Source organism: Salvelinus alpinus, chromosome 2 (genome assembly GCF_045679555.1).
Source record: "Salvelinus alpinus chromosome 2, SLU_Salpinus.1, whole genome shotgun sequence".
Taxonomy (NCBI): Eukaryota; Metazoa; Chordata; class Actinopteri; order Salmoniformes; family Salmonidae; genus Salvelinus; species Salvelinus alpinus.
The window spans coordinates 72,830,896-72,854,632 of NC_092087.1; the positions used below are offsets into that span (position 1 = coordinate 72,830,896).

The window sequence follows — 23,737 nt, forward strand, 5'->3', positions numbered from 1 at the left end:
CAACAGTGGAACCAGCACCATACTAGACTCATGTATACTATACTATTCACTGAGTGTACAAAACATTAAGAACACTAAGCAATAAGGCCTGAGGGGGTGTTGTTTATGGCCATTATTGTCATTATAAACTGGTTACCAATGCAATTAGATCAGTAAAAAGTAATGCTTTGTCATTCCTGTGGTATATGGTCTGATATACCACGGCTGTCAGCCAATCAGCATTCGGGCTCGAACCACTCAGTTTAGAATATACAATACACATGTATCCAAGTGAGTGAATACAGAATACATAATAACTGCACACAAACCCAAGTGTGATAAACAATGTGTTTTAATTTGCAGTATAAACATATTAGGCAGATACAACCCCTTGTGGTGGTTTTACAGTAATGGTTTTACAGTAATAGCATATACATTGTCGTACTCTTGTGCATAGAAGAACAGTACACACCACAGTTGTGGCCTACACTTGTGCATCAGCCTTAACCTCATAGCCCCGCAATTTATACAAGGCTATACTACATCATGTCTCCCTTTATACATACATTATATGTATAAAGGGATATGTGTATATGTGTATATATTATATTATATTATATTATATGTGTATTCATATATTTACAAAACCCTTATAAAATGTAGAAAAGTTGCATATAAATCATCTTTATGCCACATTTCACAAAAGAATTGGGAAAAAACATCCTTCATTTATAGTCTTCATTTTAAATACAAGTGCTCGTTTTGGTACAAGTAAACTGTGGTAGGTACATAGTGTCCTCATCTAGAACAAAAGAAATAAACAAAATGTCAATGAACAATACAGACTTTGTGTCCCATCCAAACGCTCTTATTCCTAAAGCAGAGATAATATGTTCGTTTCTGTGACATACAGTAGAACTACAATGGTTAATATGGAACTATTTTGACATATTTTAATGAGACCATGTTGTCTACAGATAAGACATGCTGTCTGTCACCAAGCATAGCTCTGTCACAGAAAAGACCTACGGCCAACAGTGAGGTTTTAAGACAGTTGACTGGGAAGTACTGTAGCAACTCAAACTCGACACCCCTCTGTCCCCCAGGAATTCAAGCTGCAAAGACAAATGACAAACTTCACAATTAAGGATTGTAATAGTCTTATTTATTTGTGAACTATTTATTTTACATGAAACTGATGTGATCCTCCATCTTCCCAATAGAGTCAATAGTGACTGGTGAGTTTTATACTGTAAAAAATTGCTCCAGGATAATACCAATGCTTTGGCTTGGTCCACTAATTATTGTGAGTGAAAACTGGCTATACTAACAAAAGGCATAATTTGTTAAAGACATTAGCTGAAAACTGCCCATTAGGATTTGGTACCTTATTGTTATCCATGCTTGGTGTACCAATAACAAGCTGTTGAACTGCTGCCCACAATGCTTCCTTCAACTTACACTTCAGCAGTATATTCTATGTGCAAAACATGGACACGATGTAACCAGACATTCATTCAATCTTTATTGCTTAGAACTGTGCCTGAGTGGCACAGACAGACGCTAAGTGTGACGAGTTAATTAGTGTCAAGGACTAACTGGTGTGGGGTGTTGAAGTGTTTTTCTCACCCCTACGATAAAGTGTGGCATTGCTAAGTCCATTAAAAGTATAAACTGAAAGCTACATATACTGTAGCTTTCAGGAAGGAAAATGGATGACGAACAGCTTAAAAAATGCAAAAGGTTCTCAGAGACTCAGACATTACGTGACTGCCAGTATCTACAGCCTCTTCCCACGGTGTACCTTAACGACTCTAAAGAAGGGATATTGTACCATAGAGACTCGACCCAATTACACCGTTAATTTCAACCCAGTGAGAGCGAGGGTGTTTCAATTGAACGCCTACGCCGTCGTTAACGCCAGGCGAGAGCTCTGCAGATTGGAGCAGAGGGGACCTTTAGTCAGTGGCCAAAGAGACTTGATGAGAGACACGATGGATGACAGAGAATGAAAAAAGAAGAAGAGATAAGACGGATGAATGTGGAGGAGTGAAGGGAGAGAGGATGAGAAGTAAGACTGGATAAGGGGGGCCAAAGAGCTCATCAAGGTTGATTAATAACACGTATGTGACATTCAGGGTTGATTGGACCAGTGCATCTACTGCCTACTGTAGTGGACAGTCTGATGATTCAAATAAATAACCTTACTGTTACAGTGACCTTACTGTTACAGTGACCTTACTGTTACAGTGCATAATCCTTCATAGAGAACTGCATAGTAATGCAATCAATCAACACGGCTTGCCTCTCTAATACAGTACCGCATAGACCTACATACCAGATTGTCAGTGTATCAGCATCAGTAAGTTCAATTACCTACCGGTAGCAAGAATAGATCAATCTGAGGTCATGTTGCACTCATTTAAAACACAGTAATTTCATTAGAATCATAAAGCCAGACTTCAGTGCTAAAAATGTCAAATTTCCATATACATGTTCTTGTATTTATAATAATGGAGCGTGTGGTCGAACTGCATATTTTCACGAGCTTAAGAATAAAGGGGGACGTGTTGCGTAGGCCAAGTTATATTGTTAGGAGGGTATCTTTCTTACTGCATGAAAGGGAGAGTTCGGTACCATTGGCAATGTAGAAAGTGCAATATCATAACCTTCACTTGCAATGTGTGAATCTATATAGCAGCTAGTTTGCAGTGCAAGCAGCACGTACAACCAGTTAAATCATTCATACTTCAATCTAGGAGGAAATCACCTATTAAAGCTCTGATGTATACTTCCAATGAATCAATGTTTTTGTCCAAATCTTCTAGAGCGTGTGTAGACATAATAACAAAACGTATTGTCATGACACTGTCATAACATTCCTTTAGGTGCCACCATTGGACAAACCGATCGAGGAAGATAGTGATGAATGCCATTCATTTACTACGATTTTAAGACACGAGTGTAGATAATGTGTGTGTGCGCGTGTGCATGCCTGTGTGTGTGTGTGTGCGCATGTATGCGAGTGTGCTTCCGGTGCTGACCAGGTGTCCACAAACTCATTGGTTTAAAACTGCATATCAGTTACTGAGGCACTTGTTAAGTCACAATAATTTTTTACAAATAAATAAAATAAAAACAAAACTGGAATAAGAAAATATTCATTCTGATATGACATTTTGTTTATGTTAGCAGTCGTACTTCATGCGTCACCTTTCCTTAATGTTCTCCTTTCACTGACGCTACACCCCTCCACAACACCGGAGGGAGCCACCTTGTGTGGTATTCACATACCTGTGCTTCTGTGTGTACCTACAGGAGTATCCTTCCAGCAGAGCTCCGTTGCTTTGATCAGGGTCAGATTGATTAGTGCACAAAGTCACTGTAGCAAAATGTAGAAAAAACGTTTTGCAATGGAAAACAAAAACATAGCATTTCTTACTCAACAAATTAAGCTAATCTCTCCCTGTTTCAGTCCAATTCTTCTGTTTGGTGCCTAGTGAAAACGACCCTGGTGTGTGTGTGTCAGGGTGTGTGTGTGTCAGCTAAAAGCTGGACTCGGGGACAGTCCTCTTGCGTCCCAGTGAGTTGGTACTATAGCGAGTCCTCTGCAGGGTACCGTAGGAGGGCTTCTCATCTGTGAGGCTGCGAGGGGGCGGAGCCACACCATGGGACAGCCCTTTGCGGTGTAAAGAGGCGGTCCTTCGCATGCTAGACTCCTCCTTGCTGGGGATGTTGGATGAGCTCTGAGAGCGTTTGATATCGGCAGCAGCGGCGCGTCTGGCTTTACCGTTGGGTAGCTCGTCTCCGAGACGATTGGCACCCCCGTTGCGGGGGGCTCCGTTGGATTTCGCCTCTCCCGTCTTCGTGGCCCCGCCTGGGGCTCCACTGGACAGGGACAGCCGGGAGGTGCTGGACCCGCCGACGTCGCCAACTTTTCCAGAGTCGGACTTGCGAGAAGATGACGACTCCTTGTCCTTCTTCTTGAAGTTGCTCTTGAAGAAAGACAGAAGCCCCTCGTGGCTCTTGGAGGCCTCCTCTACCTTCTCACCCTTCCTTCTCTTTTCTCCCTCGGGTGGTGCCAGACAGTCCCTTGGTGGTGGGTCCTGGTGGCCCTTGGCCCCTCTCCTCAGGGTGCCTTCCCAGTCTCTGTCCCTGAGGCTGTGGGTGCTGGAGCTGGACTGGACGCCTGCACTAGACCCCCTCCTAGACGGGGCCTCTTGGGGCTTTCCCTGGTCCTTCTCCTTACTCTTCTTGGTACTCCTCCTGGTCAGAGTGTTAGTACTACTACTACTGCCCATCCTACCCTCGTCCCTCTGGTCTCTCTGATCCCCCTGGTCTCTCTGCTGCTGCTGGGACCCTTTGCTACTTCGTCTCAGACTCCCTGTCTTGTCTGTGACTGGTCTTCTCTGGCCCTCTGGCATCTGCAGAGACTCTGGTTGTCCCATGCAGTTCAGGCTGCTTCCCACACTGGGGGAGCTGATGGCAGGACCCTTACGGCTCTCAGAGCCCATCATTAAATTGACTATAGAGTCCTTGGTGCAGCGAGGTCTTCTTCCAGACTCTAGGTACTCCACCAGTTCCACAGGGGCAGGGGTGGGGATGGGAGCAGGGGCGGCCTCGGCTGCAATTTTTCGGTGGTCCTTGGAGCCGAACGACCAGCGTAGCGGTAGGACCTTGTTCAGTGTCTCTTTGTTCTTAGTGGGGGTCCTCATGCTGACGCTACGACCCTGGATGCCCCGTACGAACGGCCTGGTCTCAAAACCACCTGGGGTTGAAAGAGAGAGAAAATAACACTTTACCATAGTGTCTCTGACATTTAAAGCTAGACTAACTTTAATTTTCAAACCCCTTTTATTAAATTGTAAATAACAAGCACAGCGATCACAATGAGCTTTTTTCCCGGCAACATTATACACAGTTGAAGTCAGAAGTTTACATACACCTTAGCCAAATATATTTAAACTCAGTTTTAAAATTAAATCCTAGTAAAAAAATCCCTGTCTTAGGATCACCACTTTATTTTAAGAATGTGAAATGTCAGAATAATAGTAGAGAGAATGATTTATTTCAGCTTTTATTTCTTTCATCACATTCCCAGTGGGTCAGAAGTTTACATACACTCAATTAGTATTTGGTAGCATTTCCTTAAATTGTTTAACTTGGGTCAAACGTTTCAGATAGCCTTCCACAAGCGTCCCACAATAAGTTGGGTGAATTTTGGCCCATTCCTCCTGACAGAGCTGGTGTAACTGAGTCAGGTTTGTAGGCCTGCTTGCTTGCACACGCTTTTTCTATGGGTTTGAGGTCAGGGCTTTGTGATGGCCACTCCAATACCTTGACTTTGTTGTCCTTTAGCCATAACTTTGGAAGTATGCTTGGGGTCATTGTCCATTTGGAAGACCCATTCGCGACCAAGCTTTAACTTCCTGACTGATGTCTTGAGATGGTGCTTCAATATGTCCACATCATTTTCCTCCCTCATGATGCCATCTATTTTGTGAATTGCACCAGTCCCTCCTGCAGCAAAGCACCCCGACAACATGATGCTGCCACCCCCGTGCTTCACGGTTGGGATGGTGTTCTTCAGCTTGCAAGAATCCCCCTTTTTCCTCCAAACATAACGATGGTCATTATGGCCAAACAGTTCTATTTTGTTTCATCAGACCAGAGGACATTGCTCCAAAAAGTACGATCTTTGTCCCCATGTGCAGTTGCAAACCGTAGTCTGGCATTTTTATGGCGGTTTTGGAGCAGTGGCTTCTTCCTTGCTGAGCGGCCTTTCAGGTTATGTCGATATAGGACTCGTTTTACTGTGGATACTTTTGTACCTGTTTCCTCCAGCATCTTCACAAGGTCCTTTGCTGTTGTTCTGGGATTGATATGCACTTTTCGTACCAAAGTATGTTAATCTCTAGGAGACAGAACGGGTCTCCTTCCTGAATGGTATGACGGCTGCGTGGTCCCATGGTGTTTATACTTGTGTACTATTGTTTGTACAGATGAATGTGGTACCTTCAGGCGTTTGGACATTTCTCCCAAGGATGAACCAGACTTGTGGAGGTCTACAATTTCTTTTCTGAGGTCTAGGCTGATTTATTTAGATTTTCCCATGATGTCAAGAAAAGAGGCACGGAGTTTGAAGGTAGGCCTTGAAATACATCCACAGGAACACCTCCAATTGACTCAAATGATGTCAATTAGCCTATCAGAAGCTTCTAAAGCCATGACATAATTTTCTGGAATTTTCCAAGCTGTTTAAAGGCACGGTCAACTTAGTGTATGTAAACGTCTGACCCACTGGAATTGTGATACAGTGAATTATAAGTGAAATAATCTGTCTGTAAACAATTGTTAGAAAAATGACTTGTGTCATGCAGAAAGTAGATGTCCTAACCGACTTGCCAAAACTGTAGTTTGTTAACAAGAAATTTGTGGAGTGGTTGAAAAAACGAGTTTTAATGACTCCAACCTAAGTATATGTAAACTTCTGACTTCAACTGTATGTAGGCATGGACTGTGCATGTATAGGAAGAGATTACGTAAATGCACATCCACAGTTAGAGAAGAATGTGTTCGGCTAAACATTAAAGAGGTGATGCACTCTATGCTCACGTGTGGTGTATTAGCAACAACATGGAATTATAATAACCACTGATTAGATTTAGCTTTTCCAGATGCTCAAAGTGCTTTAAATTAGGGGAGAGTGGGGTAAGTTGAACCAAAGGGGAAAGTTGAGCCACCCTTGTTTCTAGGAAACCATACACAATAATCATTTGACCAAATATTTAGGATGAGGTCATCCTTTTCTGGAGTCTCTGAAGGAAGAAACCACAATGAAAAAGCGGTAAGCTTATTTAGGTCAAAAAAATGGATTTTCAGTCAAATTAATTTATTGTATATATTTATGATGCTTGTGTCTAAACCAAAGTAGATCATTTTAAGATTGTTCTATACATCAGTTGGGGGTCTCTATAAGCTCAATATGAGGTCCTAAACCTAGCAGGAAAGTGCATCCTTGTATCTGTGTCAGCTAATATAGTCAAAATGTTTGTCTTGGGGTAAGTTGAGCCAATGGCAACTTGAGCAAATGTAAGTGTTTTCTTCCCAGGTGTAATGCAAGGCATTATCGCTGGGATATGAGGTAACAACAGGGCCTCAACAGTTTCCCGTGTGTATCAAGAATGGTCCAACATCCAAAGGACATCCAGCCAACTTGACAACTGTGGAATGCATTGGAGTCAACATGGACCATTGTCCCTGTGGAACACTTTTGACACGTTGTAGAGTCCATGCCCTGACAAATTGAGACCGAGGGCAAAAGGGGGTAATTAAATATTAGGAAGATATACCTAATGTTTGGTATACTCAGTGTATGTAAATATCTTTGTTAGAAATAATACTATGTTTCCCTTGACGGCGTGATGTTGAATGTAAACACTCAACTTACCCCACTCTCCCCTACTGTAGTAACAGGAAAACTCACCACCACCACCACCTTCCACCACCAATGGAATGAAGACCTACGTTTTTTTTTTTTTTTTTTTTACCTTTCTTTGGTTTACCATGCATCTCATGTTTCCCAGGCCCCTCACCTTCCTCCTCTCTGGGCGGGTCATCAAGGAAGACTGGGGACTCAGGGGAGCCGGGGACAGATGAGGGGCAGGTGGTGGAGGAGCGGGACACCAGACTACCCCTCTTACTGTCCCCATTCAGACGGACCAGCCAGTGGTCCGACATGGAGGAACTGGTGGAGCCTACAGAGGGGAGAGAGACGTTTCTGTGACTATGGGCCCTGGACCAGAAAGATACATACACATGTCAGTTCCATTCCAGTCAATACAGAAAACACACAGAAAAACTACACAGATAATTCCTATATACTATACAGCATTTAGCAATTGAAATATCACATTGTGGTTTTGCTGGTTCAGGTGGTTGGAGCATGGTGCTTGCAACACCATATATTGCAGACGTGAGTGAAACCTGCAGTTGTGAGTTAACCTTTAGTGGATAAAGGCTGAATGGTCTTGTTGTATCTAATGCTATCTCTGTACGGAGTTCAGCTGTAATGCAATTGAACCCTGAGTGAATTCTCTCCTGTGATGTGTGTGTGTCCATGCCTGTGTGTGTGTGTGTGTGTGTGTGTGTGTGTGTGTGTGTGTGTGTGTGTGTGTGTGTGTGTGTGTGGTACACTACCCACCTCTGATTGAGCTGCTGGCGGACCAGGGGGGAATGACGTTACGTCTCTGGTAGAACAGTATGTAGGCCCCCCTGGTACACACCTCCTCCTCAGGCACCAGGTCCACACTGCTGTCGTCATAGCTGTACCACTGACCGTCCACTGAGTTCCTGCAGTACGCTGCAAAACGCACACAGAACTGTAGACACAGGCTGCACCACAATCATTATGTCCTGGGTATAGTCATGTAAGTTGATGTGACCACTATAGAGGAGGGCACTGTACTGTTATGCATGTCCTATGTATCATCATTATTTGGCAGTAGGCATCTCTCTCACTAACAATATTCTCTCCTCACTCGATCAACAGCCCCATACATACAACGCCCGTCAGTATGCCTCTCTCATCAACATCACGTCTCCTACATCAACGGTATATCAATGGCCAACCAGTACCTGTGTAATGTCCGCCGTGCATCCCACCATGGTGGTTACACACTGCATAGAGGTCATAGAGGAAGTCAGGAGGCAGGGCCATGTCTGGGTGACTAATATGATGACTGCTGCCTTCAGGCTGTTTCCATGTGGGGGGCCAGGGTCCCAGGTTCCCCAGGTTCCTCATGCTCTGGGACCTCTTCACCACGTGGGGGGCCATGTCCAACCCGGCCAGGGGGAAGCGCACCTGGGTGGACAGCTTGTTGCGCCGCTCGCCCACCTGATTCATTGAATTTTTTATCAACTATCAAGGTTAACACAATGAGTGACTTATTTCCATTGTGGTGCTTTTGGGAAGAATAGACAGGCAAGGGAAGAATGGCAATCCGCTACATGTGATTGGCTCCAGTTACCTGTCGGAAGCGTTTGAGGTGGAGGATGAGGATGTCGGGGAGGGTCCACAGGGACATCTTCACCATGCCCTGCTGGAGCTGCTTACAGTGGGGACACTTCCATGCGTCGTCTGGGGCCAGCTGGAGAGATAACACACATGGTCAGTGGGGAAGTCTCACATAAAGTTAGATTCTTCATACACTACGTTTGTCCAAAACCAAATAACAATACTCAGGGAGTGGGGGAGAAAGAGAGAGCGAGAGCAAGAGCGAGAGAGAGAGATCAATTTATGAATCGACTAATGCAATATTAAAGCTGCAATATGTACTGTAACTTATTGGTCGACTCGACCCAATTCACATAGAGATGTGAGCTATAGATCTGTCATTCTCATTGAAAGGAGGTACAATTTCTGCATAGAGCATCTTTAATGTTCAGTACCCCAAAGGCAGGTTAAGACCAGTTGCATTGCACAGTATTGTATAGTCCATGTTACCTGTTCCTCTTTGGTGTAGAGCTGAAAGCACTCGTCCAGGGTACAGCTGTGCTGCTGCAGGTGCTGCTGCTGCTGGACTCTCACACTCTCTGAGTCCTTCACCACCTCTTCCTGGATGTTACCAAACAGACTAACACGTACAGACACAGAAAGTTGGGGGTATGAGTGTGTGTTTGAGAGAGAGAGAGATAAAGACATAGTGAATCCTTCTATACAATAAATAATGAATGTGTTTCTGAGTCAATTGATTTGGTGTGTGTACATGTGTATGTCCAGTGCTCACCATTCTTTGATCTTGTGTTCCCACTCAATCTCCAGCTTCACGTGGGGTGGTCCTCCCGGGCCACATAACTTCAGGGCTCTGGAAAACATATTACATGATGAATACACACTATCTTCTGAGTACAAAGTCTCCCAGACTACCACTGGATACAATGTCTCCCAGACTACCACTGGATAAAATGTCTCCCAAACTACCACTGGATACAATGTCTCCCAGACTACCACTGGATACAATGTCTCCCAGACTACCACTGGATAAAATGTCTCCCAAACTACCACTGGATACAATGTCTCCCAGACTACCACTGGATACAATGTCTCCCAGACTACCACTGGATACAATGTCTCCCAGACTACCACTGGATAAAATGTCTCCCAAACTACCACTGGATACAATGTCTCCCAGACTACCACTGGATACAATGTCTCCCAAACTACCACTGGATACAATGTCTCCCAAACTACCACTGGATACAATGTCTCCCAGACTACCACTGGATACAATGTTTACCAGACTACCACTGGGTACAATGTCTCCCAGACTACCACTGGATACAATGTCTCCCAGACTACCACTGGATACAATGTCTCCCAGACTACCACTGGGTACAATGTCTCCCAGACTACCACTGGATACAATGTCTCCCAAACTACCACTGGATACAATGTCTACCAGACTACCACTGGATACAATGTCTACCAGACTACCACTGGATACAATGTCTCCCAAACTACCACTGGATACAATGTCTCCCAAACTACCACTGGATACAATGTCTCCCAGACTACCACTGGATACAATGTCTCCCAGACTACCACTGGATACAATGTCTCCCAAACTACCACTGGATACAATGTCTCCCAGACTACCACTGGATACAATGTCTCCCAGACTACCACTGGATACAATGTCTCCCAAACTACCACTGGATACAATGTCTCCCAGACTACCACTGGATACAATGTCTCCCAGACTACCACTGGATACAATGTCTCCCAGACTACCACTGGATACAATGTCTCCCAGACTACCACTGGATACAATGTCTCCCAGACTACCACTGGATACAATGTCTCCCAGACTACCACTGGATACAATGTCTCCCAGACTACCACTGGATACAAAGTCTCCCAGACTACCACTGGATACAATGTCTCCCAGACTACCACTGGATACAATGTCTCCCAGACTACCACTGGATACAATGTCTCCCAGACTACCACTGGATACAAAGTCTCCCAGACTACCACTGGATACAATGTCTCCCAGACTACCACTGGATACAATGTCTCCCAGACTACCACTGGATACAATGTCTCCCAAACTACCACTGGATACAATGTCTCCCAGACTACCACTGGATACAATGTCTCCCAGACTACCACTGGATACAATGTCTCCCAAACTACCACTGGATACAATGTCTCCCAGACTACCACTGGATACAATGTCTCCCAGACTACCACTGGATACAATGTCTCCCAGACTACCACTGGATACAATGTCTCCCAGACTACCACTGGATACAATGTCTCCCAGACTACCACTGGATACAATGTCTCCCAGACTACCACTGGATACAAAGTCTCCCAGACTACCACTGGATACAATGTCTCCCAGACTACCACTGGATACAATGTCTCCCAGACTACCACTGGATACAATGTCTCCCAGACTACCACTGGATACAAAGTCTCCCAGACTACCACTGGATACAATGTCTCCCAAACTACCACTGGATACAATGTCTCCCAAACTACCACTGGATACAATGTCTCCCAGACTACCACTGAATACAATGTCTCCCAGACTACCACTGGATACAATGTCTCCCAAACTACCACTGGATACAATGTCTCCCAGACTACCACTGGATACAATGTCTCCCAGACTACCACTGGATACAATGTCTCCCAGACTACCACTGGATACAATGTCTCCCAGACTACCACTGGATACAATGTCTCCCAGACTACCACTGGATACAATGTCTCCCAGACTACCACTGGATACAATGTTTACCAGACTACCACTGGATACAATGTCTCCCAGACTACCACTGGATACAATGTCTCCCAAACTACCACTGGATACAATGTCTCCCAAACTACCACTGGATACAATGTCTCCCAAACTACCACTGGATACAATGTCTCCCAAACTACCACTGGATACAATGTCTCCCAGACTACCACTGGATACAATGTCTCCCAGACTACCACTGGATACAATGTCTCCCAGACTACCACTGGATACAATGTCTCCCAGACTACCACTGGATACAAAGTCTCCCAGACTACCACTGGATACAAAGTCTCCCAGACTACCACTGGATACAATGTCTCCCAGACTACCACTGGATACAATGTCTCCCAGACTACCACTGGATACAATGTCTCCCAGACTACCACTGGATACAATGTCTCCCAGACTACCACTGGATACAAAGTCTCCTAGACTACCACTGGATACAATGTCTCCCAGACTACCACTGGATACAAAGTCTCCCAGACTACCACTGGATACAAAGTCTCCCAGACTACCACTGGATACAATGTCTCCCAGACTACCACTGGATACAATGTCTCCCAGACTACCACTGGATACAATGTCTCCCAGACTACCACTGGATACAATGTCTCCCAGACTACCACTGGATACAATGTCTCCCAGACTACCACTGGATACAATGTCTCCCAGACTACCACTGGATACAATGTCTCCCAGACTACCACTGGATACAAAGTCTCCTAGACTACCACTGGATACAATGTCTCCCAGACTACCACTGGATACAATGTCTCCCAGACTACCACTGGATACAATGTCTCCCAGACTACCACTGGATACAATGTCTCCCAGACTACCACTGGATACAATGTCTCCCAGACTACCACTGGATACAATGTCTCCCAGACTACCACTGGATACAATGTCTCCCAGACTACCACTGGATACAATGTCTCCCAGACTACCACTGGATACAATGTCTCCCAGACTACCACTGGATACAATGTCTCCCAGACTACCACTGGATACAATGTCTCCCAGACTACCACTGGATACAATGTCTCCCAGACTACCACTGGATACAATGTCTCCCAGACTACCACTGAGATAGAGCTGGCCTTAGGTATCCCATACAGTTTTTTCACATAGACAAAGGTGTGTGTCTCATACCTCAAGGATTACTGTTTTAAAATGCCAATACGATGGGAGTTGTATTATATGTCGTATTACACTACATTTATTGAAGTCCATCTGTAACGTACACTGTAATACACATCAGTATTCTGCAGCATGATACTTTTAGTAATCCCAGTTTGTAAGCACAGTCGTCAAGCATTCGGAATCCAAAAGTGTCAGACGTTGTTTTGAGATGCCATCAGGTCCATGCTATCCTTTCCCTATTAGTTATGGTGTATGTGTGTGTGTGTGTGTGTGTGTGTGTGGATGTAAACAAACATCAGTATTCTGTATTCTAAGTCAAGCCATTGTTGACCTGAGACTTCCATCATGGTAAAACATTCCTTACTCAAATGTACAGGTAATCTTTGTAGTGAGTTTGATTGATGATAAGATGTGCTGATGCAGTGGAATACAATGGGCACCGGTTAGTGTGCACAGTGGGAAGTTCTGAAATGCACCACTAGGTGTCAGGCTTCCATAAGGTACTGACGTCAAGAGTAAAATCAAACCACCTTGATCATAGTGTTGACTACTAAAACAGCATGAAATGAAAGTGACTGAAAAGACATACATTTAATGAAAGCGACTGCTTTCTGTTATAACTAAACTGAGTGCTTTGTACTTTTCTTTGTGACTTTCAACTGTTGCCAAGCTGCTGCCACAATAGACACTACACTGTTGTGTGACAAGGATCATTCATCTCCCTTTTGGTCTCATTGACACAAAGGGGTGCTATAAAAGGCAAACCTTCAACATCTCTCTTCAGGAAACAGGCAGTTCTGAGGTAGAAACGCAGACGGAGAAATCCATCTGGGGAATCAACTTAGTGTCTGAAGCACTGCTGTCAGAAAAACTATAGTGAGAGGATTCATTTGGTGTGTGAGCGTGTGTTTGTTTGTGTCCTTGAAAGTGTACGTTGTAAAGGTAAGTCAGTCCTCGGTTGTGTCAGGGTGTGTGCTGCTGTCTGCCTTTGACTCAACCGAAGGTCACAGTCCCAGTGGCTACAGACAGACAGTGATGAGTGATGAATACACACTGAGATCGATCTAACACCTCCTCTACCTGCAGGACACTGGGACATAAAGGACACTGCTTCAATAATAGATGTAGTCTGACATTTCTCTGTGTGTGTGTGTGTTCATGGACCAGGGAGATCGCTTTAGTTTGAAGTCAAAGCAGAGACATCCAACCTGGTCCCAAGAACGTGTAGAATTGCCTTCAAAACCGGCCACTAGGGGGAAAAGTGAGTGCTATTACCTTAAAGTAAGCTGTTGGCTTGCTAGGACAGGGATGGTGGATGGGTGTAAAGCTGCAATCTGGCGTTGAGGGTTTCGTGTGCTAGGCAATGGTATATATTTTTTTCTCAGTTTTAAGCCTTTCCCAAACTTTCACCCCCAGCCCGACGCAAGTGTTTGTATTTAACTTATGGGGAGTTAGGTAACAGTGTCTCAACTTAAATGTAAAAAACGTACGTTTACCATGACTTCACACATAGACGTTTGGAAAAACCTCAAATTTCAAAGTGAAACTGATACCTTGTTAGCATGGACAGGCGTGTGCACACATACTGTATGAGCACAAAGGACTGAATCTGTGACTCTTTATAATGTAAAGGATGTTCTTTGTGTGTGTGTGTGTGTGTGTGTGTGTGTGTGTGTGTGTGTGTGTGTGTGTGTGTGTGTGTGTGTGTGTGTGTGTGTGTGTAATCATGTCTGGAGGCATGTGTATTGTGTTCATCAACATCACCTCAGAATTAACAGCCAGCTTCGCTCCACAGACGACCGCAGCCCCATTAATTCCTCCCACGTTCACGCATTATTCCAACCCGCCTTCAAATCCACGCAGAAACAATTGCAATTAAGGAAGAGAGGCTGCTTGTCAAAATGAATCTGACTGTGTAATTCAGAGCTGAAAAGTCAGCCACGGTCTGAACCCAACGTCTTAAATGCTTACTTATGACTTTACTAACTGGGGGGCAAAGAGCAGGCACTTAGGCACTATAGCAGAGCTGCTTATAGGATTTGTTTTTGTCTCTCTGTCATGGAAGAGATTAAAATAAGAGTTACAGAGATGGGGAGAGAGACAGAGTATGATGTCACTGTTATTCTTTTGCCTGGATAAAAATGCTAATCGCACAAAAGGAAATCAAGGAAGACAACCTAGTTCCCCCCCCCTCTGAATTCCAATTGTGTTGACTGTATTTTCAGTACAGGATGACCGTGTCAAGAGGCACTTGTGTCAACATTCTTTACATTGGATCTTTGTCATGTACTCGGACTTGGAACTCAGCCTCAATACACTCAGACAACAATGCACTCTGATTCAAAGCAATGGCACTTCCAATGGCACTTTCACACACACGCACCTTCAATGGCCATGCCTGTGTCTCATCCCTTGTCCGTCACACGCCATTCTAATTCCCTTGAGAACAGTCCTACTTCTCAAACCTCCCCCTCCTCTTCACCTTTCCTTTCGCTGCCGATCAATACCACTTCATTTTACAATACCAGACCTCCTAATACCCTGAAGGAGCGGTTGAAATTAGCACCAGGGGACGGAGCGAGAGAGAGAGACGTACACATGCATGCACACACTCCCAGAAGGTGGTAGGAAGCCTGTCGAGCCCTTTCTTAGTGCCCTTGACCTTCCCCAGTGCCATTTTCCAGTGCCCAAGGGCCACATCTTTGACCTTCAGAGGATCACTCATTCACGGGAGAGCGAAGCTCAGAACCCTTGAAGAGTGTCTGATGATGACACCATGCCCCCCTGCTGTACAGAGCTGTCTACCTACTCAGTCCTCAGGCAACCAGCTACTTGTCAGTCAGCTGCTATTCTCTCTGTCACTCTGTCTCTCTCTCCTCCTGTCTGTATACTTGATCTGAGGAGAACGTCTCCTGTCTCCCTGTCTGTCTGTGTTTGTGGCTCACCTTCCCCTCTGCCTCTAGCAGAATACCTACCTGACCACACACATCCCCAATCTGGTTCTTTCCTAAAGACTCTTTCTCTTTAATCGAATCTTGTTCATATACCTGAAAGTGTTGCCTCAGGCTATGTACTGTTTCTAAGGAACATCATGTTCGACATTGGCCAGGGAAAATTCTATGAAATAACTTCCATATGACATGTTTGTAAAGCCAACGCTGTACAGAAGTTAAAACCCCAAGTCTCCTTGCATGCCCGTTTATGAAAAATGAGTTGGTGCAATTACATTGTAAGGGGAATACAGTAATGCTGTGTTATGATGAAAATATGATTTTTGAAATATAAAGACCAGACAGGACGGCTCCTCTCTAGCTTAAGGGAAGAACACAATTGAAATAATAACGGTACCGTGTTTTTGTTTATAACCGCATTGTAATTCAAGGACTTTGAGAACTGAATAGCCATGCTCTTGAGTGAGATGAATTGCCAGAACAAAGGATAACGGATAGTCAGATAGGATACCACTTATTCATTCTGGTCAATTCAACTCAAAGCTGATTCAGATCAAGACGATTTTCTGATCTCTCTATGCATCTCTGTATATAATGGGCAGACGGTTTAACATTCGATGACACATCTTCTCTTGCAATTGCTGATGAGAGAGGGTCACACAGGCAACCCCTCTTCCCCGAACTCACCCACCCCAAGGGAAGTTTACTTTTACCTAGCGTCTGACCCCATGTCCCACCTCCTCGATAGAACTCCTGTGGATTGAGTCCTACTGCACTATACGATCACATCACAACAACAGCACAGCTTTAGATGGAGCTCCCTGTGGCTCCTACGACAGCTGAACCCGCTCTACAGAAGGGAGAATAAAGACTCTTGTCTTTTCTTCACTGCGACTAGATTCCTCTACCTTTTTACAGTAAGCCCCTCGTGGCTCATTGGCTTCTCAAAGGCACTGTTTGCACAGAATAGGCAAGTGATCTCTACTTCAACATGACATTCATTCACCTGTGATGTTTCTGAGTGTTCAGAGATACCATGGTTTACCATTTTATGTCTGACAGTGAAAAGAAAAGTTACTCAATGACAGGCATTTGAGTAGGCTTTATGTACAAATAGTACGTTAGTTCAGGTATTTTAGACAGAGAGAGAGAGATAGAGTGTGAGAGAGAGAGAGAAAGAATGAGAGAGAGAGAAAGAGACACAGTGTGAGTGCGAGAGAGAGAAAAAAGGGAGAAAAAGAGAGCGATAGAGTGTGAGTGCGAGAGAGAAAGAATAAGCGAGAGAGAGAGAGAGAGATAGGAGAGAGAGGGATGGATAATGCAGTCTTACCTGTCCACGGCAGGGTGGAAGAGAGGGCGTCCATCTTGTGGGGACAGGTAGCTGTAGGAGGCAGATCCTCCCACCACTCTGACCTTGAACAGCAACCCTGCATTCTGTAGGGAGACACAGGCATTCAACGAGATAAGTGAGACATGAGATAAGACGAGACGAGGTAAGATGACACTAGACGAGATATCGTACAAACTGTTTCTATAATACAAGTGCATTGTAATACTGTAAGAACACTGCGGGAGCAAGCAGTACAGTATCTTCCATTTTTATTTGAGTAAAAAGAAATCACAAACGGACACAGGTTCCACTCATAACAACAGCACTGTTAACAGTGTCTCTGGCTCCACAGCTCCACCCTTGACTGAACAAGGTGCATTAGGAGATGAATTAGACAAGAGAGGCTAAGTTATTAGAAGGTAGAGAGGAGAATCACGTTGCAAATTAAACCTAATGGTCTCATTTGGAATGAAGGCCGCTGGAGAATAGAGCCGCAGCCAAGCATACAGAGAAATAAATGAGTAACTCTGCGTCCCAAACGGCAACCTATTCCCTACACAGGGCACTACTAGAGCCATAGGACTCTGGTCAAAAGTAGTGCACTGTGTAGGGAATAGGGTGTCATTTGGGATGCATTCCTAGTTAATAAGACCGTAACCACCAAATGAAAACGGCAAAGAAGTATTTTGTTCGGGGGAGTGGACCATATACATATGCGGTTGTGAGGTTATCTTTCATAAGACCATAATGAACAAGTCATCATTGATGAGCAATTAGGCTGAGTTTATAAGTGAGTTTAAGGGAAATGTGGAACTCGAGGGAACTTCTTTGGATGAGGGAGAGTGGAGTGAAAGTGAGTGGAGGAGGTGTGTGTGTGTTTGTGTGCATGTTGAAGATTAGATAAACACCTGTTTATTTAATGCCTGTGAAGATTTCATGTCATATCACTGTCTTTCTGGAGGATATTTGTACTACTTTTAATCTGTCTGGATTAGGTACAAATCAAGTGGGATTAAATATTAAACCGACAAAGCCTTGAGGAGAGAATATCCTTATCTTCCTTTTCAGCAAATGTTTGTATTTGTTGGGTACAGACACAAATGATCAAAAAACACAGCTTGCGAGAACAACACACTGTATGGTGCAGAAAATACACCAAGCCTGGATGACTTGGTCAAAATCACAGGTCTGTGTCTCAAATGACACCCTATTCCCTATATAGTGCACTACTTCTGCATGGGGTGCCATTTCCAACACACATAGGATCTTTTTCAAAGCGACACATCCTCCCGGAGCCTCAAAGTAATCTGTCTCGTACATTCTGATCTGTCTTGTAGATTTGATCCAACAGTTATCAGCATACTGCCGACTGAACCAAATCAAATGTTATTTGTCACATGCGCTGAACACAACAGGTGTAGACCTTACAGTGAAATGCTTATCTACGAGCCTCTAACCAACAATGCAGTTTAAAAAAATATATGAAAAATAAATAAAAAGTAACAAGTAATTAAAGAGCAGCTGTAAAATAACAGTAGCGAGACTATATACAGGGGGTACCGGTACAGAGTCAATGTGCGGAGGCACCGGTTAGTCGAGGTAATTGAGGTAATATGTACATGTAGGTAGAGTTATTAAAGTGATAGATGATAACAACAGAGAGTACCAGCGGTGTAAAAGAGTGTGTGTGTGGGGGGGGGGGCAATGCAAATAGTCTGGGTAGCCATTTGATTAGATGTTCAGGAGTCTTATGGCTTGGGGGTAGAAGCTGTTTAGAAGCCTCTTGGACATAGACTCGGCGCTTGCCATGCGGTAGCAGAGAGAACAGTCTATGACTAGTGTGGCTGGAGTCTTTGACCCTTTTTAGGGCCTTCCTCTGACAGAGCCTGGTATAGAGGTCCTGGATGGCAGGAAGCTTGGCCCCAGTGATGTACTGGGCCATATGCACTACCCTCTGTAGTGCCTTGCAGTCGGAGGCCGAGCAGTTGCCATACCAGGCAGTGATGCAACCAGTCAGGATGCTCTCGATGGTGCCCTCTTCACAACTGTCTTGGTGTGCTTGGACCATGTTAGTTTGTTGGTGATGTGGACACCAAGGACACCAAGCTCTCAACCTGCTCCACTACAGCCTCGTCGATGAGAATGGGGGCGTGCTTTGTCCCCTTCTTCCTGTAGTCCACAATCATCTCCTTTGTCTGAAGTTGACACAATGCTGGAATGACTCATATGTAGGTGGGTACTAAAGCTTTTATGTAATGTGGGATCTATCAAGTGCAAGATCTGACCTCTACAACACATGGTGTGGCAAGGAACTTACCACACTATTTTGATGTGGATTTTTCTGCTCCCTAAATCATAATCATTTATATGAACTGCAGCTTGCCCCATTGATAATGTATGAACTGCAGCTTGTTATGTTAGTTTGACGTTAAGCTAATATGAAATGGGAATACTGATAGATAGATAGATAGATAGAGGGTTCAAGGGAAGTTGAAGTATGTGATTACAGAAAGTTTATACATTGAGCAGCCAACATGCATCAGTTATCTGATGTAACATTGTAAGTGAGCATGAAACATGGGGTCAAACTAAGGATCACATTAAAGGCCTAGTGCAGTCAAAAATGAGATTTTACTGTGTTTTATATATAGCTATACATATCCACACTATGAGTTTGGAATAATACTGTGAAACTGTGAAAATTATGATAATGCCCTTTTAGTGTAAGAGCTGTTTGAAAAGATTGCCTGAAATGTCTAGACTGTTTTGGTGGTGTAACGATGTACGCTGAAAGTCAGGAAACAAGTTCAGGAAGTGAATACCTTTAATAAATAAAAGAACAAAACAAGAAACACGAACAGCACACCGACTTAGAACAGGATCAATGACGACTGGGGAAGAAACCAAAGGGAGTGACATATAAAGGGCAGGTAATCAAGGAGGTGATGGTGTCCAGGTGAGTGTCATGATGCGCGTAACGATGGTGACAGGTGTGCTCCATTTCGAGCAGCCTGGTGACCTAGAGGCCGGAGAGGGAGCCCACGTGACAAGATGCACTGAGCAGAGTGGGGGAGTTATGTCAGCATCCATACATCACACTGTGGCTTCTGCCCTGATAACACACAGATTTGATCCAGAATACAGGGAGTGACTAAAGACAAGACCAGTATTACGTAGACCGGTATGTCCTCAGTTTGTTACAGTGGATCCACTATAGACATTATAAGTACTGTAAGCAATGAGCCCCTTTCCTTGACCATCTTGCATCCACTATACACTGTAGGGCTACTCTATACACACATTAAGCAGGAACCATGATTTGGTACACATGCATTATTTATGACATGACTTGAAAATGTAAACATATGTAATATGAACCTATTAAAAGCAGTACTGTAGTAATGAGGTTTGTGCAGTAGGCTATAGGCCCAAAACATTATCTCTGCATATTGCCCCGCCAATGCATTGTTGTTCTTCTCAGACCATAGGAAATGGTTCAAAATGGGAACATGTTGCCTACCCGGCGCGCAGGGCAGCTGAATCAGGTGTACCTATCGTCAACAGTGTGAGACATATTTTAAAAATATTAATGTATGGTTGGGTTTTTTACATAAATGACCGACTAGGAATGCCTTGGAGATCGACCAGTCGGTGACCACTGCTATAGACAATGGAGTTCAAAACTGCCACAATGACCCCCTCACTTCACCTTGAGCCTTCCTTTTTAACAGACAACTATCGTCTGCTCCTAAGGCGGGCTGCCCTGTCGCTATGGGAGATGCCATGGTGATAGTGTGGTGTTTGACAAGGAGGCCTTATCCAGAGCAAACAGCGCTGGGCTCAAAGTCTCAGGTAGTGCTAAGGCTGACAAGCCCCAGACAAGGTCCTACCCCCACAGAGAAGGAACTATTTCTTTACACCTAATGTTGACACACTGATATGTATCTCCACGGCAACAAGCTCCTTGTCAAGTTAACTCCGTCAAACTGTGTGACCATCAACTGCACTGTCTAGTTCCCTATATTTCTCATTCATGGCAAAGCTGTATGCAGACTGAATTCACAGTTAAGTTCCAGGACAGAATTATTGTTTGGTATTTACTTGTATTTGAGGTGTTTGTTTGACTCCCTGGGGGATTTTTCACTTCAAAGTGTAGTTTGTCCTGCTTTCTCATGTCATTCTTATTTGTTTTGTGGTAGAGGAAATTCATAAGATGTTGTGGCGCCTCCTGTGGGTTTCTCAACAACATACAGTGCCTTCAGAAAGTGTTCATACCCCTTGACACATTTTGTTGTATTACAGCCTGAATACAAAATGTATTAAATAGATCTACAGACAATACCCCATAATGAAAAAGTGACGTTTTTAGAAAAAAAAAAAAACAGGTTCTCGCGCATCAGTAGGGGTGACCGCTCCGCTCCTGATCCCCGGGTTCGTCCCCTTTGACGGCGTCCTGCGGCTGGAGCCGCGCGTCGGGGAGGGGGTACTGTCACGTATACTCCCTCTCCGGCCTCTAGGTCATCAGGCTGCTGATTATCCCACACACCTGTTACCATCGTCTCACGCACCTGCGCCTCATGACACTCACCTGGACTCCATCACCTCCTTGATTATCTTCCCTACATCTGTCACTCCCCTTGGTTCTTTCCTCAGGTGTTGTTTAAAAAATAATAATATTTATCCGTTATTTTACCAGGTAAGTTGACTGAGAACACATTCTCATTTACAGCAACGACCTGGGGAATAGTTACAGGGGAGAGGAGGGGGATGAATGAGCCATCCTGTTTTCATGTCGGTGCTTTGTTTATGTTACGTGTTTATTGTTTAATTTATTTATTCAAACACTCACTCCCTGCACTTGCTTCCCGACTCTCAGCGCACTTGTTACACATCTAGAGTTAATTGCTATGGTGAGAGAACAATGGGGCTGTCCTGGCAGTTACAAGGAGCAGTGACACAGCAGATAATGTGTCTTAGGCAGAGTCTAAACTGACTGGGTGTAAATGGACAGTCCTGAGACAGTCCCTACGGCCACTCCGGTTAATTGAACGCCTCCCGTTTGTAATTAAAGCCAATTCCCTCTCAAGATGGGGTTATTTTATCCAGGAAGTTGTTGAGGACTCAAGACCACACGGACGCACACACAAGAGTGTCTGCATATGTCCCAAATGGCGCCGGAAGAAATGGCAGCAGTTTTACGGGCGCCCAACCAATTGTGCTATTAGGTGGGGTTTTTTGCGTTATTTGTAACTTATTTTGTACATAATGTTTCTGCCACCGTATCTTACGGCAGAAAATAGCTTCTGGATATCAGGACAGCGATCACTCACCTCGGATTAGACAAAGATTTTTTCTTCAACAAGCAGGACGCACAGGACATACTGCTAACACCCGACAAGGCCAACATCCCCGTTATTGGCAAGAGAAAGAGACGCAGGTACAGAGGACACAGAGCGGGGTGCCTCGTAAGGATCCGCAGAAGGCGAGTGGGAAAGCTACCGTTACTGTCAATATTACTCGCCAACGTACAATCATTGGACAATAAATTAGACGAACAGGACATCAAAAACTGTAACATCATATGTTTCACGGATTCGTGGCTGAATGATGTCATGGATATTCAGCTAGCAGGATATATACGCTGTACCGCAGTGGTGGGCCGTCAGGGCCAGCAAGGCCTTCTCTGCTGGCCTAAACATCACCAGATTTTTTTTTTTTATATATATTTTCCCACAAATATGTATTAAATTATTCCCCAGAGTAAGAGTTATACTCTTCATTTCATAGCTTTCCTATTGGTTGCACTGCTTCCAGCCCCAGGTTGAGATTTGGAGGGCTGGTCTTTATGTTAGATCTTTTATCCAATCATATTCAGCCATCATGTGTTGCCAGGGGTCTAAAATCTGCCCTCAGGCCTTCAGAATCAACAGTGCGGGCGCTTGTAGCTTAAAGTGAATGGAAATGAAAATTTTGTGTCAACCAATCAGCTTTAGAGTTGGCTTTTGTACGCCTGCTGGCTGGCTCCAGTGTTACACAGGAGCCAGCTAGCAGGCGTAGTGCGTGCACGTCTTTTGATTGGATTACCAATATTGAGAGGCAGGTCCTATGGGCAGGTCTATGCAGAACCTCAGAACTAGGAAACTGAATTTGATAAACGAATTAATTCGCGTACTACTAAGCTGTTTTTTCAACCCACAATGGCGGAAGGAGGAGAAGATATCGATTTGGTCGAGGATATAATTATAACGCCATTCTCAAGACGAACTTTTCAAGAAAAGTTAGACATTGTAAGGAGAGGTCGCCGACGCTACAAAGCCTGTCACAGGCGGGAAAGGGGTTCGTTCGCCACTTTCAAAGTTCCAACTACGAGCGCTATCAATGGCTCACAGGCTCCGAGAAGCACTGCAAACTGTACTGCTGGGAATGCCTATTATTTGCAAGTGATCGATTTGGTGTTTGGAGCCACACTGGCTTTGCAAACTTGAGTTGTCTAACCAAGGCAGCAACGAGACACCAAA

General features: G+C 44.4%; 1 protein-coding gene across 2 annotated transcripts in view; it reads right to left on the minus strand.

The window, feature by feature from the left end:
- Positions 1–315: 315 nt before the first annotated feature.
- LOC139567709 (ubiquitin carboxyl-terminal hydrolase 43-like) overlaps positions 316–23,737 on the minus strand; it is a 109,014-nt gene continuing 85,592 nt past the window's right edge. Inside the window, exons 9-16 of one of the 2 annotated variants that reach the window (XM_071389143.1) lie at positions 17,220–17,323; positions 9,768–9,845; positions 9,485–9,614; positions 9,009–9,128; positions 8,617–8,875; positions 8,183–8,341; positions 7,575–7,736; positions 316–4,747 (exon numbers count right to left, since the gene is read on the minus strand). In XM_071389143.1, the coding sequence (XP_071245244.1) occupies positions 3,525–4,747; positions 7,575–7,736; positions 8,183–8,341; positions 8,617–8,875; positions 9,009–9,128; positions 9,485–9,614; positions 9,768–9,845; positions 17,220–17,323 (2,235 nt within the window). In that variant the 3' untranslated portion in view covers positions 316–3,524. Of the gene's footprint in view, positions 4,748–7,529; positions 7,737–8,182; positions 8,342–8,616; positions 8,876–9,008; positions 9,129–9,484; positions 9,615–9,767; positions 9,846–17,219; positions 17,324–23,737 lie in introns of both variants that reach the window. The other variant, XM_071389142.1, reaches the window with a different exon arrangement.